The sequence below is a fragment of the Myxine glutinosa genome, chromosome 3 (genome assembly GCF_964187855.1).
Source record: "Myxine glutinosa chromosome 3, kmMyxGlut1.1, whole genome shotgun sequence".
NCBI lineage: Eukaryota > Metazoa > Chordata > Myxini > Myxiniformes > Myxinidae > Myxine > Myxine glutinosa.
Genome location: NC_136263.1, coordinates 150,338,099 through 150,361,301, shown reverse-complemented (window position 1 = coordinate 150,361,301; position 23,203 = coordinate 150,338,099). Strand labels below are relative to the sequence as shown.

The 23,203-nt window shown below is 40.0% G+C and overlaps 1 protein-coding gene across 1 annotated transcript in view; it reads left to right on the top strand.

Annotated features, from left to right (window-relative positions):
* MYT1L (myelin transcription factor 1 like) overlaps nucleotides 1–23,203 on the top strand; it is a 226,371-nt gene that overhangs the window by 175,592 nt on the left and 27,576 nt on the right. The window contains exons 13-14 of the mRNA XM_078773623.1: nucleotides 17,172–17,263; nucleotides 18,257–18,360. Coding sequence (XP_078629749.1) covers nucleotides 17,172–17,263; nucleotides 18,257–18,360 — 196 coding nt within the window. The remainder of the gene's footprint in view (nucleotides 1–17,171; nucleotides 17,264–18,256; nucleotides 18,361–23,203) is intronic.

Genomic DNA, 23,203 nt, shown 5'->3' with positions numbered 1-23,203 from the left:
TGTCAGCTGTGAGACCTTATATAGACAGGTGTGTGCCTTTCCAAATCATGTCCAATCAATTGAATTTACCACAGGTGGACTCCAATCAAGGTGTAGAAACATCTCAACGATGATCAAAGGAAATGGGAGGCACCTGAGCTAAATGTCAAATGTCATATCAAAGGGTATGAATACTTATGTAAATGTGATATTTCAGTTTTTTCTTTTTAATAAATTTGCAAAACTTTCTGAAATCCTGTTTTCTCTTTGTCATTTTGGGGTATTGAGTGTAGATTGATGAGGGAAAAAATGAATTTAAACGATTTCAGCATGAGGCTGCAACATTACAAAATGTGAAAAAAGTGAAGGGGTCTGAATACTTTCTGAATGCACTGTGTGTATATATATATATATATATATATATATATATATATATATATATATATATATATCAGCATTGGCCCTTGTGCGGCCTACAAAATAGGGACAGGATGACTCATCTCAGCCCACCTTCGGCGGGAAATTTAAAATTGGTGATATTTCCACAAAGTGGAAAAAAATATTCTGGAACACACTGTACACTTGACAAAAAGTGAGTTTGTCTGTAACCATATTTGGCCTTGCTGGACCATACTCTATTTTTCTGATATAAAATGCAACAAAAATAGAATTTTCTACAAAGGGATGTTTTTTTGGGACACACTGTGCATAAAAAAATATTTTTTGGGATATACTGTACACCTGAAAATAATTTTTGGGACATACTGTACAGTGCACACCTGAAAATATTTTTGGGACATACTGTACACCTGAAAATATTTTTGGGACATACTGTCCAACATATTTTGCCTTGCTGGACCACACTTTAAAGCTTTCGTGATGTAAATTGTAAAGTGATCAAGTTTTTGTCACATATGCTGTACTAGCTGTGCATCGTGAAATCCCCAGTGTCATTCTGAAGAGCATACAAAACTTTACAAAACATGGATGAAGTGTGGAATTTATCATCCTCTCTGCTGCATTTATTAGTTTTTCCTTGGAGATGTAAGGGATTCTAATATTGGAAAAATATGTTGGGTCCATCACACCTTTCAGAAATAATAACATTACATACTTCTATTAACAGAATCCTCTCTTTCACTTTATAATATAATTTCGTAGATTGATACAAAGCTAATGGAAGTGCTTGCACATAACTTATAAGTCGGACAAGAAAATATTCGTTAACCTCATCTTGTCTGGACAACAGGACAAAAGTGGACAATAGACTATTAAATATAGTATATGGGGAATTTAATCTGGGATCGCAGGATCCTGAGCCATGTGTTCAGATGGGAACACTAACGTCTTTCTAACAGCTGGATTAAAACCCACTCAACATCATGACCCACCCTCGTAACAGTCAAACACATGAAATGGAACTGATATTACACACACGAGTCAGGATGGCAGATTTCTTTCAAAGAACCATTTGGATTTTATAACAATGTGACGATTGGACAATGTTTTTTTTTCCCCACTTCGAGCATGGACTAGCAGATTCCATTGTGTTCAAATTATACTGCTGCCGTATGGTGCAAATACATGACCTCTAGAATGACGGACCAATGCCCTAACCATAGCACCATGCTACCCAAAATAAACTGCTGGGCACGAAGGCCAGACTCACGGCCATGGTATTAAGAGTACTGTGCTCTGCAGACTGAACTAGCTTAGCTCCAATACTGCCTTGAACCATTGGATCGTGAATACTCATGGATCCCTTAATGAGCCTCCATTGGGGAAAATACTTTATCAATTTACTATTTTAATTATTTTTATTTTTTTTACTTCCACTACGATATTTCGTTCCGTCTTTTGGGACGTTTCCTTGCTGTAAGCAAATTTTCCTCCAATATTAAATGCATCGTTCGAAATTGAGTCTCAATTCTTTCATTATTTTTTGCGACACCTCTCCATGCCGAATCGAAATCTTCATCAATCAGGCTAGATCTGAATCCGGATCTTCACCAAAATCGAATCAATTCCCCCTTAGAAGCCACCCATCCTGTCCACCAAATTTTATTGTGCTACATATCGTTTTTATAGCCCTATTTCTCAATGGTAAAGAATCACTTTAAAATTTTTGTGTCCGGATCCAGATCATCACCAAAATCTAATCAATTCACCGTTGTCAAACAACCAACCTGTCCACCAAATTTCGTCCGAATCCGTCCATAACATTTTGAAATATCCTTCTCACAGACAAACAGACAGAGAAACGGGTGAAAACATAACCTCCGTCAAAGGAGGTAATAATAGTAATACATGTAATAATAATTATATTATTCATTTGGCAATAGGTCACTGGCTTTGACACCAATACAAATTTTTATCATTGAACCTAGGCATCAAAAAGCTACATACCGTAGTATCAATGAAACAATTTCAAATGGAGCACCTCGCCACCATTTGGACATTTTAATTGCATCAGATGAGGCAATAAATGTGAATTGTTGCTCCGAGCTTACTGGCTCGACAAAGAACATGTCATTTGCATTTTACCCTCTCCATCCATACCCTGTTTAGAATCCCGTGTGGGCATGGTAATAGTACTAATACCAATAGTACTGAGATGAAAGCATATGGAGGTGTGGATATCCAAAAAAAAAGATCAAGAATGGAAGTTAGAAAGATAATAACTTAATGGTAGGAGTCAAAACTGTCATTTTTAGATGTTAGTATTGTCATGTCAGAGGTCCAGCTCATGCAGACGCTCTGTGACAGAGGTCTAAAGACCTCAGTGAATAACTGAAATGATGCTTGAATTTACTGCGTTCTTTTAACAATTTAACAAATTACGATCACCCAAGGATTCCCCCCAAAATACCGGAATTTGGCGGTTAGTCAAAGCATTCGTGAAGGCAAAAAGTGGGAAGATTTTTCTTATCTTACGATAATTCACCAAATGTCCGTCCGTCCGTTCGAATGTACCACAAAAACGGCTCAACCAATCGCAACGATATTTTGGGTGGACATTCCTGGGACCCCTGGGAGTAAAATAGGCCATATTGTTTTTCCAATTTTTCCAACTTTTCCAATTTTCCAGTTTTTCCAAACACGATGGAATAATATTTACCGATATGAACAGTGATGTGGCTTTTGTTGAAATTCTACAAATACTGTTTATTCTATGTACCAGGAGAGAGTAGATTGACTCCTGACGAACTCTTCCTATATAAACGTGTGGCTCCGAAGTAACATGGCAGCGTGTGCAAAGCGACTGAGAAACAGGTGTAGCGGCCGCTTCCGTGTTACAGATTCGGCGCGCACTCTTCACACATAAACGTGCGACTGAGAAAGACGTGCAGCCGCCGCTTCCGTTTTGCAGAATTCAATCTTTTTTTTCAAAATGGGCACCATGGACTGTTTAGATTTTGATGATTTGCGTGTGATATGATTCAACGGATGTTTATATGAATCGTTTAAAATAAAAAAGCCTTCAATTTCTGATATTTTGCCTTTTCATTTGGGCTTCCCAAATGAAGCCCCGCCCATAGGGCGGGTACTGTTGCTCGTAATTAAAATGGTTTGTTAAAATATATACGGAGAGGGGTGATGGTACCGAAATACCAGATTCGAATCAATGAAGGGCGACAGAACAGGCGATGACTTGTGCAGGCAAGAACCGTTCATGGGTGTATGATTCCATATTGTCAATATTCATAGGAGTGGTAATATTGTGCGTGTGTGTGTGTCCCTTACTTTGATTTCAATACAATTCCATGCTACTGGGCCAATTGCCCCAAAATTTGCTGTGCCACATAGTTTCAACATGTGGAAGGTCAACATCACAATAAAACTTCAAATTCGTAATCAAAGTGAATCTGATTGATTACAAAAAAAAAGTACAATTGTTCTACAATGGTAAAACATATATGCACAGAAATATCAATAAATAAAAGCTGACCTTCTATACTCTTTCCTTATATTCATCTTTTGATCTAAATTCGAAATTTATTGAGTGTATAGCAGTAATAACAAATTTGTCTTCACTGTTCCAATACTTATGGAGGAAACTGTACATATATATATATATATATATATATATATATATATATATATATATATATATATATATATATATATATATATATATATATATATATATACAGTATATGTATATATATATATATATATATATATATATATATATATATATATATATACATGGCAGAGTGGCCAGACCATATATATATATATATATATATATATATATATATATATATATATATATATATATATATATATATATATATATATATACATACATACATACATACAGTCACGTGAAAAAGTAAGTACACCACATGTAAAGTTTTGACTTTTTCAACATATTTCAATATACAGCTATTTGATCTTCATTTCTACAATATTGATAGATAAAGGTGATATAATATAACAAATATCATGAAAGATTTACATTTTGAAGTCCATTGTATAATTTAAACAAACATAAATGCAAATTTCGCATGTGGAAAAAGTAAGTACACCCTTGGCTCCAATAGGTGGTATTGCCCCCTTTGGCAGAAACAACCTCAAGTAGGCGTTTCTTATAACTGTCTACCAGTCTCTGACATCGACTGGGAGAAATTTTTCCCCACTCCTCCATGCAGAATTCTTTCAGCTGTGCGATGTTTGAGGGGTTTCTTGCATGCACAGCTCGTTTCAAATCCCCCCACAACATCTCGATGGGATTTAGATCCGGGCTTTGACTTGACCATTCCAGAACCCTCCATTTCTTTCTTTTCAGCCATTCCTTGGTGGATTTACTGGTATGTTTAGGGTCATTGTCATGTTGCAAGGTCCACCTTCGGTTGAGCTTCAACTTTCCGACAGATGGCCTCACATTATCCTCAAGCACCCTCTGGTACAATGAAGAATTCATAGTGGATTCCATGATGGTGAGCTGCCCAGGCCCTAATGCAGCAAAGCTGCCCCAAACCATAATATTTCCACCACCATGCTTTACAGTTGGTATCAGGTTCTTGTGGTCAAATGCTGTCTTTGGTTTTCGCCAAGCATGTCTTCTGGTACTGTGGCCAAACAGCTCTACCTTTGATTCATCTGTCCAGAGCACATTGTTCCAGAAATGCTGGTCTTTGCCGAGGTGTTCATTGGCAAACTTTAGTCTTGCCCTGATGCTCTTTCTGGACAGCAAAGGTTTCCTCCTGGCACACCTCCCATGTAGATCAAATTTGTGCAGCCTCTTTCTAATGGTAGATTTGTGCACTTTGACATCAACAGTGGCAAGAGCTACCTGTAGGTCCCGTGATGACATTCTGGGGTTCTTAGAGACTTCTTTCAGCTTCTTGCGGTCTGCTCTCGGGCTGAACTTGCTGGGGCGGCCTGGCCTGAACAAGTTGGCAGTTGTTTGGAATCTTCTCCACTTATAGATGTTCTTCCGGACAGTCGAATGATTGATTTCAAATTGTTTGGAGATCTTTTTAAATCCCTTCGTAGACTCGTAGGCATCCATAACCTTCTTTCTGAAGGCCTCAGAGAGCTCTTTTGATCTTGGCATGGTGACGCCACACACCTCAACAACAAAGAGCAAACAAAACTAAATGTCTGAGGTTTAAATAAGACAGGTTCCTCCAAGATCCTCTCTAACGATGTTCTAATCATTTGCACCTGAGCTGGTGCACCTGATTCTAATTTTAGGTATTTGAAGGAGTGATAAATGTAGGGGTGTACTTACTTTTTCCACATGCGAAATTTGCATTTATGTTTATTTAAATTATACAATGGACTACAAAATGTTAATGTTTCATGATATTTGTTATATTATATCACCTTTATCTATCAATATTGTTGAAATTAAGATTAAATAGCTGTATGTTGAAATATGTTGAAAAAGTCAAAACTTTACATGGGGTGTATTTACTTTTTCACGTGACTGTTTATAATTATAGACAGTGCATTCAGAAAGTATTCAGACCCCTTCACCTTTTTCACATTTTGTTATGTTGCAGCCTTCTCCTCAACAGAAGCCCCTCCTCAGTGAAAGACGCATGAAAGCCCGCTTGGAGTTTGCAAAAAAGCACCTAAAGGACTCTCAGACTGTGAGAAACAAGATTCTGTGGTCTGATGAAACCAAGATTGAACTGTTTGTCTTCCGTCTGGCCACTCTGCCATAAAGCTCAGATCGGTGGAGTGTTGCAGTTATGGTTGTCCTTCTGGAAGTTTCTCCCATCTCCACACAGGATCTCTGGAGCTCAGCCAGAGTGACCATCCGGTTCTTGGTCACCTCTCTTACCAAGGCCCTTCTCCCCCGATTGATCAGTTTGGCCGGGCGGCCAGCTCTAGGAAGAGTCCTGGTTGTTCCAAACTTCTTCCATTAAAGAATTATGGAGGCCACTGTGCTCTTGGGAACCTTCAATGCAGCAGAGATTTTTTTGTAGGCTTCCCCAGATCTGTGCCTCGACACAATCCTGTCTCTGAGCTCTGCAGGCAGTTCCTTCGACCTCATTGCTAGGTTTTTGCTCTGGTATGCATTGTCAGCTGTGAGACCTTATATAGACAGGTGTGTGCCTTTCCAAATCATGTCCAATCAATTGAATTTACCACAGGTGGACTCCAATCAAGGTGTAGAAACATCTCAAAGATGATCAAGAGAAATGGGAGTCACCTGAGCTAAATTTCAAGTGTCATAGCAAAGGGTAAGAATACTTATGTCAATGTGATATTTCAGCTTTTTCTTTTTAATAAATTTGCAAAACTTTCTAAAATCCTGTTTTCTCTTTGTCATTATGGGGTATTGAGTGTAGATTGATGAGGGAAAAAATGAATTTAAACGATTTCAGCCTAATGCTGCAACATAACAAAATGTGAAAAAAGTGAAGAGGTCTGAATACTTTCTGAATGCACTATATATATATATATATATATATATATATATATATATATATATATATATATATATATATATATATATATATATATATATATATATATATACTATTGGCCTGAGGTAGCCTGCTGTGAAGCGGGTTCAATTAAGGTCGCCAGAGACTGGGTCTGCTCTTGCTTGTTTCCTCAAATTTGCAGAGTAGATCTAGTTTTACTTTCTGATTGGAGGCGCCTTTCTGTCTTGAAAAAATTATACACAGGGTGGTCCAGAAACACTGGGCACATTTTGAAGAACGATAACTGCAACAAACAACTAAGTTTATTATTGTTCTTTGGTGCACAACAAAACAGGATTACTTGTTAAACAATCTAACCAGTCCAATATACATAAAACAGATCAGTTCAAATGTTCAAACTGCTTTCCTTCATTGTCTATGCACAGCTGTAGCCATGACGAAACATTCTGACACACAGTTCTGCATGTTTCAGTCGTTAAGGCAGCAGTCTCATTACTGATTAATCTTACTATAATTCACCAAATGTCCGTCCGTCTGTCTGTCTGTCCGTTCAAAGGTACCGTAAAAACTGCTGAACAGATCGCAACGATATTTTGGGTGGGTAATCCTGGGACCCCTGGGAGTAAAATAGGCTATTTAATTTTCCCAATTTCAGCTTTGGTCTCCAGCATGCTCAGGTTTGGACTCCCGCATAACATTCACGTTCGCATAACGTTCATTTTAACGATGTTGTTTTCCCGGGTGCCGCACAAACAGCTGCACCGATTGCTCCACTGCTGCACCGATCGGACTCGGTGACCTCGGACAAAGACCTTTTATAAGTACACGGGTTGAATCCCTGCTTGGGAGAATTCCAACCCCCTCCTCACCATCACGGCCATCTCTCCAACTCACATTCCCACGAGATATGCGGAAAGGACGACCGAAAACCAATATAAACATCATTAAACATCATTCGTATATAATCATTAAAAGTAAATAATGACCTCGGCCAAAGATCAAATGACGGTTGATCTCTACATGAGAGAATTCCACATAGCTATTTGGGCGGTGAATACGCTAACAGATCGCTGTCTCCATCGATCTTGCCAAGGCCGTAACAGCTATCGGCTCAAAATCCTTTTAACTGTTGGTTTGGTAGTTTTTACAATGAAGGAAACACATATCGGGAGTACATACGACATCGGGAGTACTAACTGCAGGCGTCTTCAGTATCAAACTTAAATCTCTCATGGCGGATCTGAAGAGCAGAATGCTTGGAGAAGTGGTGGGCTACTTCGGCATGAAGGAGGATCAGTAACGTGGACTCCCACACTGCCACATCCTGCTGATACTTGCTCCCGCATGACATTATTTTCCCGGGTGCCACACAAACGGCTGCGCACCGATCGAGATTTAACTTTTTTTTTTTATAAATCGTTTAAAAAAAAAAAAGCCTTCAATTTCTGAGATTTTGCCTTTTCATCCGGGCCTCCCAATTGAAGCCCCGCCCTTAGGGCGGGTACCGTTGCTAGTTGTTTCAATTCTCTAAGGGTCGTAGGATTCCTCGCATAAACTTTGTGTTGAAGAAACCCCAAAGGAAGAAATCACAGGGTGTTAAATCACAAGACCATGGCGGCCATTCAACCGAACGGCCAATCCATTTGTCTGTAAAGTTCAAATCAAGGGCCTGGTGTACACTGGCAGCATAATGAGCAGGCGCGCACCATCATGCATGAACCACATTTGGCCATCATTGAGTGGAAACACATGCTGCTCCAACATTAGAAGGTAATTTGCAGCATTCACATTTTCTTCCAAAAATACTGGTTGAAACAATGCCTCCAGAAGAAATGCCTGCCCAGACGGACACACTAGCTTGATACTGGACGTTGTGCTCAACAGTGAATCGTGGGTTGTCTACTGCCCATATCATGCTGTCATGACAATTTACAGAACCAGATAAAGTAAACTTGAATTCATCTGACCTCAAGATCCTGTTCTGCAAATCATTGTCCATATCCATCAACCAAAGCAATGTCTCACATGCCTCAACACGCCTGTCAAAATCATCCTCAGATACTTGTTGAAATAATCTGGGTATATATGGTTTCGCATTAAGGTCTTTTAGTATTCTTTGAATCGATTATCGGCTTATGTTGGTGACGCTTGATAAACGACGAGTTGATAACGGTGTGTTACTGTAGAGGCGTTGTTGAATGACCGCTCTACTTTCCTCAGTTCGAACAGTACGAGGCCTACGTGGTGACTGTTTTGGAAGAATCCTGCCGGTTTCATCAAACTGCTTGTTTATTTTGCCGATGATTCTTCTGTCAATTGCGTCAGCGCCACATTCTTTGACAAGTTGTCTGTGAAGTTCAGCCAAATTTCCAGATACAGAATACTAGCATATAGTGAGAATTTTCTGTCTCACGATATTCTCTGTCATATTAGGGCGTCTAATTCACATTGAACTGAACTAATGCAAAGACAAACATGTGCAGCACAGTGAGCAAAGCTCACCCCGATCCATATCACGTGATGCACTTCACCCTGTTGCATATCACGTGATGCCTGTGCGTGTTGAAGCGGTCACATCCATTTACGAGTAATCATGTTTTGTTTTGCACCAAAGAACAAAAATAAACTTAGTTGTTTGTTGCAGGTTTCGTTCTTCGAAATGTGCCCAGGATTTCTGGACCACCATTTATATACAATATATATATATATATATATATATAACTGTGAGAAATAGTAGAAACTCCACAGTACGAGCAGGGCGTCTCATTTGTATTAAATAAATAATCGGGAGATTGAATAAGATGCGGACGTAGCTTCAGGACGGTCGATCTTTAATTCTTGACAAGCTTTCGACCAACAAAGGTCTTCTTCTTAGTCGTCCCCAAGTTCAGCGGAAGTTCTGGTTTAGGGAAGAAGAGGAAGGCTTTATATGTGCTGGATGGCTGGAGTGAAGGCTGCAACCAAGCTGTCTCTGCTCGTGCTTTGGGAAGAAAATTTTGTCACACTTTTTTTTTTGTCTCAGAAATCTCATCATGAATGTCACCAGAAGTCGGAACAACTTGACAGAATGAGGTAATGAGAGGGCATTTGTAAAGTTAAAAAAGAGGGCTGTAGTCCAACTCTCATCAGTATGGAGGAAACAGAAACAGGAACGATTTAAGAAAATAACTCGGCAATCTAAAAGAAAATATAAAAAGGATATAGTCAAGAATATTAAACACTACCAAAGGAACTTGGCATTGACAGGTAACGCCAGGTCTTTACTCCCACCCATTCTCCTTCCTCATCCCATTCCTTCCCCTGCCTCCTACCACCCCAACCCTGCCCTCCAGACTCCCACCCTACCCCTCCCTCCAGACTTCCACCCCACCCCTGCCTCCTCTCATCCCAACCCCTCCCTCCAGACTCCCACCCCACCATTCCCTTCCCTCCTCCCACAAAAGAATGTTCACAGGGTGTATATTTGGAGATGTTAGCTAAGGTGGTAACCTTTTTTTCTACAAACTCTTCTTTCACCCTTAAGAGTTATGTCATTAGATGAGCAGCAAAATTACCTTTAAATTGATGTATAGGTTGTGTTTGTACTATTTTTGGTTTTTTAATAATTAGCGATTAGAGCATTTGACATTTGACTCACGTGACTCCCTCGCTGATCTTAGCGATCATTGTAACGTGTTAATAATAGCTATTTTTCACATCTGATACCATATTTAACGATCAGAGCTCACCATCTCACCAATTATATCGGTATCTAGGTTGAAATAAAAAAAAATGGGCTTTTTATAAAGCATTGGATCTATTCTCAGAGATGGTGGCAAGTGGTGGCTCTAGTGTTTATAAGTAATGAATTGTGAGAATATTCCTGTTTAAAACCTCAAATAAGGTGCATAGTGGTAAAAAACGTGATCCTATTAAGTTTTGTCACGATTAACACTGGAGTAGTGTCACAAACAAACAAACAACACCTTATTCGCTTTGATATGGAAGATAACATCGCTCCCAGCTTCTAATTTGAAAACTAGATCACTTACCAAAACAATGTATGCAGCGATTCATAGGTATGAAGATCAGGGATTCGATGATATGAGTTAGGAAAGTGAAAAAAAAAAATTGAGCACTTTATCATACAGAACCTTATGCGGCGTGTTCCAAGTCAACCAGATTTGAGCAGGCCAAAACAAAATGGCGGCTTAAGATTCCTGTGAGGTGACAGTGGACTGACCAAGATGGTGTGCCACAGACTCTTTTTGTTTTTTCATGATGAGCATCTCGTTCCCCATTTAAAAGGGGTGCTTAAATTTACCATATTTAAATTTACCATATTTAAAGGGGTGCTTAAATTTAAATACCCAGCTTTCATTCATGCACTCCGTTGGAGTTCCCTTAGTACGTATGCAAAGTTTTGGGACACTAGATATCATGGTTTTGTACTCATGGAGGAGACACACACTGACACACTGACTCTGAGCTTCATGGAAGTGGATATTTGAGAACTGGTAGGTCTCCGTTCCATCTCCTGAAACCCACCCACGTGTGGAGATGGCAGTAAACACCAACAACTTCCACACACTTGCACACACACACACACACACACACACACACACACACACACACACACACACACACACACACACACACACACACACACACACACGAAGGTGGATGCTTAGAGACCTGAGAGGGCTCTGTTCCACCTTCTGAAACCTCCATATTGAGATAACAACCAAAACACACGCACAGACACAGACTGACATTTATTTTAGATAACAGCAAGACATTCCTTACGTATATATAAGGAGTAAATATATGATTAAGAGGAGTGTGGGCCCATTACGGAATAACACAGGATAATTGGTGCACAATAAGGGTGAGATGGCAGGCTTATTAAATATTTTATTTGATTCTACATTTACATGGGAATAATCAAGTGAACTTCCAATAGCAGAAGGTATCTATCTTGGGGGTGAGCAAGAGCTTTCAGAAGATGTCCATGTAGGGGTATATGAAGTGAAGAAGCAGCTAAAAACATGTAAATGGATGACAAAGCTACAGGGCCAGATAATATGCATCCGAGAGTATTGAGGGAGGTAGCAGAGCAAATAAAGGTGGTACTAGCGGATATATTTAACAGCTCGTTGGAGTCAGAATTGGTACCAGAGGATTGGAGAGCGGAGAGCAGCAAATGTAACACCATTATTTTAGAAAGAATCCAGGGAATAATTGGGGACCTATAGACTTCAGTTGTGGATAAACGGACCCATTCCCGGACCCGTGACCACATCACCCCCGTCCTTTACAAGCTTCACTGGCTCCCCATCTCCCAGGGAATCCAGTACAAAATCCTCCTCTTGACCTACAAAGCCCTCCATAACCTGGCCCCATCCTACCTGGCTGACCTCCTCTCCAGACACACTCCCAACCGCAACCTCCACTCTGCTGGTACCAACCTCCTGACCCCCCCCATCCGGACCAAATTCAGATCCTGGGGGGACAGGGCCTTCTCCATCGCTGCTCCCACCCTCTGGAACTCACTACCTCACACCATCAGAGACTCCTCCTCACTCACCACATTCAAAACATCACTCAAGACTCACCTGTTCAACACTGCATTCAACATTTAACCCACAGCATTTAACCCCTGACTATTTCTTCTCCTTCTCCCTCCTTTTTGCTTTGAATATTTCCTTATTGATTCTTGTTTTTTGCAATTGTTTTTATGTTTTGCTATGCATTATGTTTTGCACTCTGTCAAAGCGTCTTTGGGCTCCCTGAAAAGCGCTATATAAAATAAATGCATTATTATTATTGAGCCCTGGTGTTGGGCTAGCGGCTAGGGTGCCGGCTTAGGATCCTAGGATCCTGGGTTCAAATCCCGGTCGATCGCTGAACTAACGCCAGGGGGGTTGACTCAGCCTGTCATCCTTCCGAGGTCGGCTAATTGAGTACCAGTTCACTGGTAATTCCCTGCTTGTCGTTAAAGGCGGCAAAAAGGGTTGGCGCCAGGAAGGGCATCCGGCCGTAAAACATTGCTTCAAAAAGGGGACCAAAAAAACAACAACCACGGTTCCCGAAAAAGGCCAACCCCCGCCTTGCGGGGAAAAATGGCCTCTAAAGGTGGTTATATTTATATTATTATTATTATTATAAAGTGTTGGACACATTAACTAAGGAACAGCTAGGGAACGTTTCAATAATTTCAATCTAATTGAAGGTTGTCAGCATAAACTTACCAAAGGGATATCGTGTTTAACAAATTTATTGGAGTTCTACAAAGTATTTGCTGATTGGGTGCATGAGGGAAGCGTGGTGGCGTAATACATATAGACTACCAGAAGGCATTTGATAAGGTACCTCCATAAGAGTTTGTTAACCAAGGTGTGGGCGTGCGGTGTGGCTAGTAGAGTAGCTAACTGGATTGGAAAAGGGGTTGGCGATAGGAAGAAAAGAGTGGCTGTGAGTGAGGATGTCTGGTTAGGAAGATGTACTTAATGGGGTACCTCAGGGATCACAACTGGGATCATTAGTATTCATAATTTACATCAATGATTTGGACATTGGGGCTAATTAAGAGTCAGATTTCTAAAGGTGCAGATGATGCAAAGCTTGGATGTAAGGTAGAGCAGAGAGGGGGTGATCTGATTCAGGAAAGTCTAGCAGTTTAACGTAAAGAAATGTAAGGTGCTGGGCATCAGCAGGAACAATGAAAATATGGTTTACATGACGCAAGGGACAGTTTTGGTGAGTGTCACACAAGACAATTATCTGTGGTGCTAATATATATCGGGAGGTGTGGGGGGAAAGGTAAGATGACAGGGGTTTAGTTGTATCCGCATGTGGTTAAATTTAAAATCAAAAGACATAGTGATAAAACTTTATACTGTATCAATTTAATGAGGCCTCATCTAGAATAGTGTGTGCAGTTTTGGTCACCACATCTGAGGAAGGAGAGAGCTGCCAGAGAGTGGGGATACAGCGTCTAGCTACTAGATTTATTCCATTGCTCGCTAGACTAAACTATGAGGAGATTTTGAAGAAGGCAGGAACTTATACATTAGAAAGGAGGCAATTACAAGAGGGATCTGATGGAGATGTTTAACATAATGAAGGGTGTGGATGAGATAGGTGCATTGGAGGTTTTCAGTAGAGTGGACAGGGTTAAGACCAGGAGGGGTCATAGCTTGAGGGTGAAGAATATGAGAGTTAGACAGTTTTAAGGTAGGGGTCTTTCAGTCGATGAGTGGTTAATGCATGGAATGGTCTCCTCGGAAAGGAAGTGTCAGCATAGGGGTTGGATAAGTTTAATTGGGATTTAGATGATATATGTACCCGAATGCATTGGGGGTAGTGGCTTATGGGGATATTGGCTTGTTTACATGGTAAGGAGCTTGTGCATAGGTTGGTGGTGATATTGGTGTTGGTGCAGTGCAGGCATGATGGGCCGAATGGCCTCCTACTGCCCCAAAGTTCCTTGTGTATCTTTGTGTACCCAGGAAACTGTCTTTTTCTCTGAGTTAGCCCTATACTTCACAAGATAGGTTGCGTTCTTTCTGTCTTCATTTTTAATATGTTTCTGTTTATTCTGGGCCCTTCTCCTTCATAACTATATGCATGTTGCAATCCATGAGGCCTTGAAACCTTGGAATGCAGAGGTTTTTATGGCAGACTTTCCCAGTCTGTGCATGCATAAGTGGTGTTCAACAGCTTATGGTGTATTGTGATTGTGTTATTCTTGCTTTGTCCAATTTTCTGTTGTTACGGTGCGTGTGCAATACCCAATAGACAATGTTGTTCCTCCCGTTTGAATCATCGTAATCGTTTCAGCCGTTATTGTGCTAAGCCTGCTGACATTGATGAGAGAAGGAAGAAGATTTTGCGATCTCCAGATTTTGGTACTTTGTCGATGTATTCTGGCATCTTTATCAGACTTGTTAGTTCTGGAAACATTCGAGAATAAACTGTATGGCCGTTAAAGGCTTACAACTTCAATCTGTAGTAGCTTTTCAGCATATCATTTTGTACACATTAGATCGGGCATCATTTTTTCCCATTGCCATCCCGACATGTGGAGTGTTCCGTGTTCTTGTGCCAGATGTCCATATATGGGCCTGTCTGTGACCTGTCTCACTACTGGGCTCACATTTTTTTCCCCCACTGTGTATGTGGGGCTCCTTGTATAATTATACTACCTCTGTCGATATATATACGTAGTGTGTTCAAAAAGTATCCGACCTTTATTTTTCGTGCGTAAAAAAAAAGAAGCTAGGGAGGCGTTGATTGGTGCACTTATGTAGGCGATCCTAATATGCACGCGTGAATTTTTTCCCACCTGCAGAAGCTGTCATTCGACGGCAGACCGCCGATGAGTGAGGACATGTAAGCGAGCGCCGTCGGATTTTCGTTTTTGACAAAATGACGGAAAAACTTGAACAACGCTACTGCATCGAATTTTGTGTTTTTTGGCCTCGGGGATGTTGGATGCTTCCATTGTGATGACTGCAACTTGGTTTCTGGGACGTACCCATAAACCCAGGACTCATCGCCAGTGATCACTGTGTTGAGGAAGCTGGGATCGCTGTTCACAGTCTCCAGCATGTCCTGTGCGATCTCCAAACGGAGTTGCTTCTGCTCAATCGTTAGCAGCTTTGGTACGAACTTCGCTGAGATTCTCCTGAAGCCCAAATCCTCCTTCATAATGGAATGAACTGTGTTGAATCTTGCGGATCGTTTCCACTTGGGAATCGCCAAGCTTTACACAAAATTTGATGCAGTAGCGTTGTTCAAGTTTTTCCGTCATTTTGTCAAAAACGAAAATCCGACGGCGCTCACTTACATGTCCTCACTCATCGGCGGTCTGCCGTCGAATGACAGCTTCTGCAGGTGGGAAAAAATTCACTCGTGCGCATTAGGATCGCCTACATACGTGCACCAATCAACGCCTCCCTAGCTTCTTTTTTTTTACGCACGAAAAATAAAGGTCGGATACTTTTTGAACACAGTAGTATATATATATATATATATATATATATATATATATATATATATAATTATATATATATATATATATATATATATATGTATATATATATATATATATATATATATATATATCAATGAACATGCTCTTTCACCGTGTTGAAATACAAAGCATGATGATCATCGTAGGTTTGCCACCTGGTTTTTCATTGCCGTTGAAAAAGCAAAAACTCATCAGACGTCTCACCCAAGCATCTTCCTGAAATTTATTCTGGCCATGAAATAAAAAAACCTGAATTGAGTAAAGAAACCATTCAACATCTGCTAATATTTGACCCAGGGGTTACCATAATTGTTCTACCAGATTACATATCAGCCGAGACGGACTCACACTCACCTCTGACCTGTCATACATGCGTTTGAATCTCAACGCAGCTAAAACTGTCATCCCTGGTGTTTTGCATTCAGTTAGATTTATCAATTTGTGTGGAGTCCCTCAGAAGGCCATTAAGCTGGGTGTCCTGTCTGCTGGAAGTACTCAATGGATGTTAAAGATCCCATGGTGTCCTTCTCAAAGAGAAGGGCAATCTATCGCTGCCCACCTGAGCATATTTCAAATTCTTACACCCTCTATTGAGTATCCTGCATCAGATTGGTGACCAATCGAGGATTGCAGGCCTAATCAAGAAAGTGCTATGGCAGAACTATAGAGCATGGTACATGAATGAATGTAATTGCATATGGCCGCATTCTACAATATCGAGATGTGCTGGAAGCACAGAAAGTTAAAGGACGAATCTGGGTCAATGGACAAGAAGTTTGGTCCATGTCATGTAGAAATTTTTTATGTTTATCCATCGCCATCCTCCATGTTTTGCCATCACCATCATCCATAATGGCATATTTATTACTGATAACTAAATCTCATTTAAGTATAATGAATTTATTCTTATTAATGAAAGTCAAATATATTAGCTTCAAACAACTCCCTCTCCAAAATCAGCCGTTTTAATGGCAACGGATTTTATTGGAAATACAATATTGTAAACGCCTGATGACAATTAACACAATAATGATGATGACGGAGTCATCGTCTCCACATCCCAGTTAATTGAAACATAAATTCAGGTTGGTTTAACCAGTCATGGATGGATTAAATAAATGGTACGTCATCATCAATCATAGCTTTTGTAAGTATGTGAATTGAATGTGATGGCTATGCATCCCAGATGCGATGTAATTTAGCGGTTGAATCTAAAAAGGGAAGGCCGGTTTGCTGAGGTGGCCTGATACACTTGCTTGTTTCTGAAGCCTGTCGGGGTGTCCCAGAGCCACCTTTGCGATGAAGAAGGCCAAGCTGTCTGGAGAAGAGATGATGACCATCAAATTGAGAGCTTCCAACGGTAGGCAAATAACATTTCTGCCATCTATTTCACGCAGTAAGCACCGGGTGTGATGGAAGTCAGAGCAACATTTATGTAACTACCTCCTTAAAGTGCCATACAGTATGCGGGGGTGCATGGGACTTAATTACTTTTTACGTCACTTACGTTTCACATAATTCTGACCCTGTGGAGGAAGTCACATTTGCAAAGTTAGTTCATTCTTTCTAACTCGTTATCCTTTATTTTCTCTATTTGGATTGCAATTAGGTGTTTGTGTTGACACCTGCATATTAACGTATGCCCACACACATCCAGAGCAATTTTTACGTGCGGGGTAAGCCCTGAGCACGATGGACAAGCGCTCACTCCGAAGAAAGCTCTTTCTCTCATTTAACCTCTCACCTTGTGAGTGATTATATAAGATAATTCTTGCATTCAGACAAGATTCTTGCATTTTCACCAAGATAATTCTTGCATTCTTGTACTCAATTCCCTTTCTAAGTAAACAAACCATAAGTGAGTATGGATGCAAAGAATGATTTTGCAATGTCACCGTTCATTGGACTAAATAATCATTTTAACATTCTTAAATCTCACTATAACTGACGTGGAAAGTATTTGTTTCCTATTTTCGAAGAAACATCTTTGGTTTGTTTGTGTGAATAAATTCCCTACAAAGCGCTGAGCTAAAGATGTGTAAATGCGCAAAAAAGGCATCCATGAAGTGATGTGTAAAGTTAGAATCGCTGAGGTTTCTAATGAACCCATAAAAGGGCAGCAGAGAGTGTAGGAGATTGTTCAAAAACAATTATGCGTATCAATTTATTTGACAAAGAGTGTCTATGTCTGCCCTGAGGTAGAAGGGGGTCTCAAAATTAATGAAACAGAGAGACACAGAGAGAGAGAGAGAGAGAAGCCGAATTCCATGCGAGTTTGGCTGTACCTTAATTTTAGACAGCTATCCAAAACAATTTCACTCTCTTCTCCCAACTCTCCCCAAACCTATGACAGGCATCGAAAACGAAGAGGAAATAAAGAACCTCTATGAAGAAATGAAAGATCTGGATGAGGCAAACACACAGGTGGAGGTGGAAATGATCAAATTGAGCACACAGGTGAGGCCGCAGACTTCTTTCTGTGAAGAGTAAATGCCAGGTGCTATTGAGATACAAGGACTACCAGGCCATCTCATGACCTGTGCACGTTTGTGTGAGCATGGTACGGTGGGGGTGACTGATTTATTCGGTACAAAGAAATATCATAAATTTGGCTTCTGGCATGCTGAAAGCGATAGCTCACTTCAACATGCCGTCGTGGACGACTGGCTGGTAAATTGGGGTGTGAATATACTACCTCATGAGCTGGTGCTGCTGTCATCTCTCAGGATTAATAGGCCCTTGCACTGTGCCCTGTTTGGTTCAGGCCAAGATGACTAGCTTTAACAACATTTGCAGACATGGTGAGCCCTCTACTGGCAAAGAGTGGAAATGTCTTCGTTGTTTTAGAGAAGGCCGGGCACCACCTTTAGGGGTGGGATGTGAGAAATGATGGAAGAAAGGGAAGCTCATTTTCAAATAATGCACCTTTGAACATATTGCTTTGTTTTGAAAAGACAGATTGCAGAGGTAGTGCACTTTAAGTAGTCTGGATTCAATTTCCAACCCGACCATAAACTGTCAGACTGGTGCTTTGCAGGCAGGGCATTGCACCCATGAGTGCTATGTCCCCCAGAGGGATGTTACCCATCTGCTAGCATTAGTCTGTGAACATGAAGGATCCCACGGTGCCTTTTTACAAAGACTGGGTGAGGTGTCGCAGGCACCCTGACCAAATTCAAAATTCATTCCCTGTCGACCGCTGAGAACACAAAGGCAAACTGCCCAGAAAACTGACTTTTGCCAACCTTAGGTAAGGCATCACTGGCACCCTGGACAAGGGGGCAATGACTGCATCGGTGGAATGATGATGCAATGAGCTGGCCAAATTCGTGCTTGATTCCTGGTCCAATGTGCATTCAGTAATGATAATCTCACTATATACGAATATATATATATATATATATATATATATATATATATATATATATATATATATATATATATATATATATATATGTGTCAATATATACATATGTATATATGTGTATGTATATATGTGTATATGTCGACGTATATATATATATATATATATATATATATATATAATATAATATATATATATATATAATTATTTCTATTTATATATATATATATATTTATTTTTATTTATATATATTAAAAAATATATTTATATAAATATATAAATATATATAAATATAATAAATATAATAAATATTTTTATATTTTTATTTATTTTAAAAATTATTTATTTATTTTTTATGATTTATAATTTATAATAAAATTAATTATAACAAAAAAATTTATTTACTTATTTTATTTTATAAAAATATAAAAATATTTTTATTTATATATATATATATATATATACACATACAGTATACATATAGGCATTTTATATTCTCTTTATATAAAAATATAAAATGCAGCTGCTTAGAATTATCATACAAGAGCTCTTTATTTTAACTTAATTGTGTTTTGTCTGACTGCAACAGAATGCTAAATGAAAAGCTCACACAGCAACCAAATCAATTTTCCACCTGGTTTCCCTGCAAGACTTGGCGAAACCCACGTTCTTTGGCTTTCCCAATGATGTTTAATGGTGCGTCTAATTCCATATGCCTTTTGTGAATACCGTTTGGCAGATTTTCTCTTTTTTTTTACACACAAAAATGCTGGCAGCATACGTCTCTTTGCCGTAGATCTCATATCAGCGATTCTGACTCGTTTAGAGTCAAGATGACTCGGGCAAATGCACTTCGAGACTGTACTCTGAATTGCGACTTCCCCGAGACCCATTGAGATCGCAGAATTTTATTTGAATTCATGCGACCTGGTGCTAGGTTATTTTACAAACTCCCCTTGATAGAGCTTTGAGAGCTGCAAATCGCTTTCAGCATTTGAAGGACTTCTCAAGTAGTTTGCAATTTGTCAGACTTCCTACATTTGAAAGTTTTGTAAAAGTTTGAAGTCTTATGTTTCAAAGGGGGTTGCCTTCAGTGCTCCATTTGGCAGATATATGGTAAAACTCTTGGGTGTGATACCACAGTACTCCTGGCAGAAATTGCGGTTGTCACACGTCCACTAAAAGCTGCCAGTATTCCACAAAAAAAAACATCATAATTATAATAATGAGTATTGGAGAGTTAATGCCACACAAACACTAATTTTCAAATGGTACAGAAGTATAGCTCCCAGGGGCTGGCAGGATAGCCAAGAGGTATGCGCACTCACATTTGAGCTATCTTGGCTGGGTTTGAATCTCGACCCAGCTCTAAATGGTCATCCTGGTGTTTCACATGCAGTTAGGTGTGCATCATTGGGTGTGCCATCTATCAAAAGGACTTTAAGCTGAATGACCTGTCTGCCAATACTGGTTGGTGGTGGACATTAAAGATTCCACTATGTCTTCCATGAAAAGTAAGCTAATAAAAAATAGTAGTGGTACACGGAATATTGTATACAGCCATACAGGATTATACAAGGAGCTTGTACACTAGAGGAGGTCATTTGAGCCATCATGCCTGAGTTCTATCACGACCACATTAATTAAATCCATCAGTTTATGTATTTAATTTCACTGGGGGTGGAAGAGGTTGGAGGAGTGCAGAGGATTGCAGTATGGCAGGTACAGGGACAACACCAGAGTTTTGAATTTTTTTCTTTTTTTACTTGGTTTTCTTTTTGGAGGGTTTTCAAAGGGTTGTCTGGGGCTTCTGATGGTTTTAAGGGGAGGAATGAACATATATCGACAACACATTTACTTTTTGATGAGACCCTCTCATAGTCTTCGCAATCACGATGCATGTATACAATCACTAATCCATACCGACGAAACCTACCAGTCCTGCCAATGTTCATGTAATCCTCTATCCCTGATGCTTATAGGTACCAATATAATTCCAGTTTAAACCTATCTTCGTATCACCTCTTCTATACTTTCAGGTTGAGGCAGACAGACTACAACAACAAAACCGCCTCCACTCCCAGAATCCACAGCCCCTCATCCACTCACTCACACACCAAAAAACCCCCAACCGACCACCTACCCTTACAACATGCACCACTCAAATAAAAACATATTCATGCAAAACCACACCCACTCCTGCAGCATACACACACACACACACGCACACACACACACACACACACCATTCACATATCTCCATTTCTCTTCTGCGCATTTTCATTTTCATTTCATCTGCTTTTTTTTTTCTTTTTCTTTTTTTCTTTTTTTTACCATAACTGTTTACACAATGATTGAAGTGAGGCCTCACTCTATTCCTTTACAATGTTCACACTACCTCTATTGATTTATAATTTATCCCCCTCATGCTGGCCTCACCAGTAAAGAAATCCTATTAGCTTCACCAGTAACAGTGCCTGGCCCTGAACTGTCTCGTTACTCAACCCCTCCCCCCAATACCCACCTCCCGGTCGCCACCACCCCCTACTCAGCACCACCCAACCTGCATATCAACCACCATCCCGGGTGCTTCTGTATCACACACTCCAAAACGGCATCATGTAATCCCTATTTTGATGATTCCTACCCATCACCAGCACCTTGCATTTCTTTACATCAAACTGCATCTGCCGATCTTTTTCCCAATATATTGAAGTATCTAGATTTCCTGAATCTGATCACCCCTCTCTGCTATGTACCTTACCTCCAAGCTTTGTATCATCTGAAAATTTAGAAATCTGACTTTTCATTAACCCCACTGTCCAAAACATTGATGCAAATTTTGAAGAATAACTGGCCCAGTACTGATCCCCACTACTTACATCCTCCCAACCAGACCTCACACTCACAGCCACTCTTTGCACTTCCTATCACTAAGCCAGTTTTTTATCCCACGTGTGCATGAAAAAAGCGGGGCTAAGCAATTGATTCACTGTCTGTCTGTCTACAGATGTCAGATATGATCATGGAAATACTTGATTACAATTAAATGTGATTATTTTGAACATGAATCGGAAAACGAACCTGTCGTTCAGCAGTACTTTGGCTCCATATTTCTCCCAACTGTGCATGTGCAGAGAGGAGTGAGATAATTGTTTTAGTCTGTCTGCCTGTCTGGTAGTCAAACAAAATTGAAGATCATTACAAACTCCTTCAGTCAAACTCAAAGTAGTCAGGTAGTCAAACTCATTCAATCTCACTCCTCCCTCCAGGTCTTTAAAACAGCTGTTCACCACCATCTCTTATCTTCCCCCATCCAAAACCTTGATCTTTTCTACCCTCGCTAATTTCACCCCAGATCCACTTTTTTAAAATACCAACTTCTTTCCTGGAAGTCCTTGCAGTGTCCTTGTGTTTTATACTTCTCCCACCCACCATCCCCTTCCCACGCCTCCTCCCCCCAAGCCCTCTCCCTCCCACAGATCTCCCGATGTCTCTGCCCTCAAATGTTGTGTTTGTGTGCTTCCCCATCTCTCCCCATCTTATCTACCGCTCCCCTTATTATATACTTTGTGTGTCTGTTTGATTTTTTGTGTGATAAATGTTAGCTCTTTCACGAGCCTCGATCCTGTATACAAAAAAAAACAAAAAAAACAGAAAACTTACTCTTTTTAGGAACTTTTAAAAAGACACAAGCACCAGGCACAAATAACTAATACCCGTATAATGTTAACGTGATGTATAAAACACTGCGTCAATATGGTGGTAAACTTCGGGAAAATGTTTTTTTGTACAACCTTTAAAATCTTTATTACCTCCGCCACCGAAGGTGGATGGAGGTTATGTTTTCACCCTGTCTGTCTGTTTGTCTGTTTATGTGTCTGTGCACAGGATATCTAAAAAAGTTGTGGATGGAGGTTATCGTTTCACCCCTTT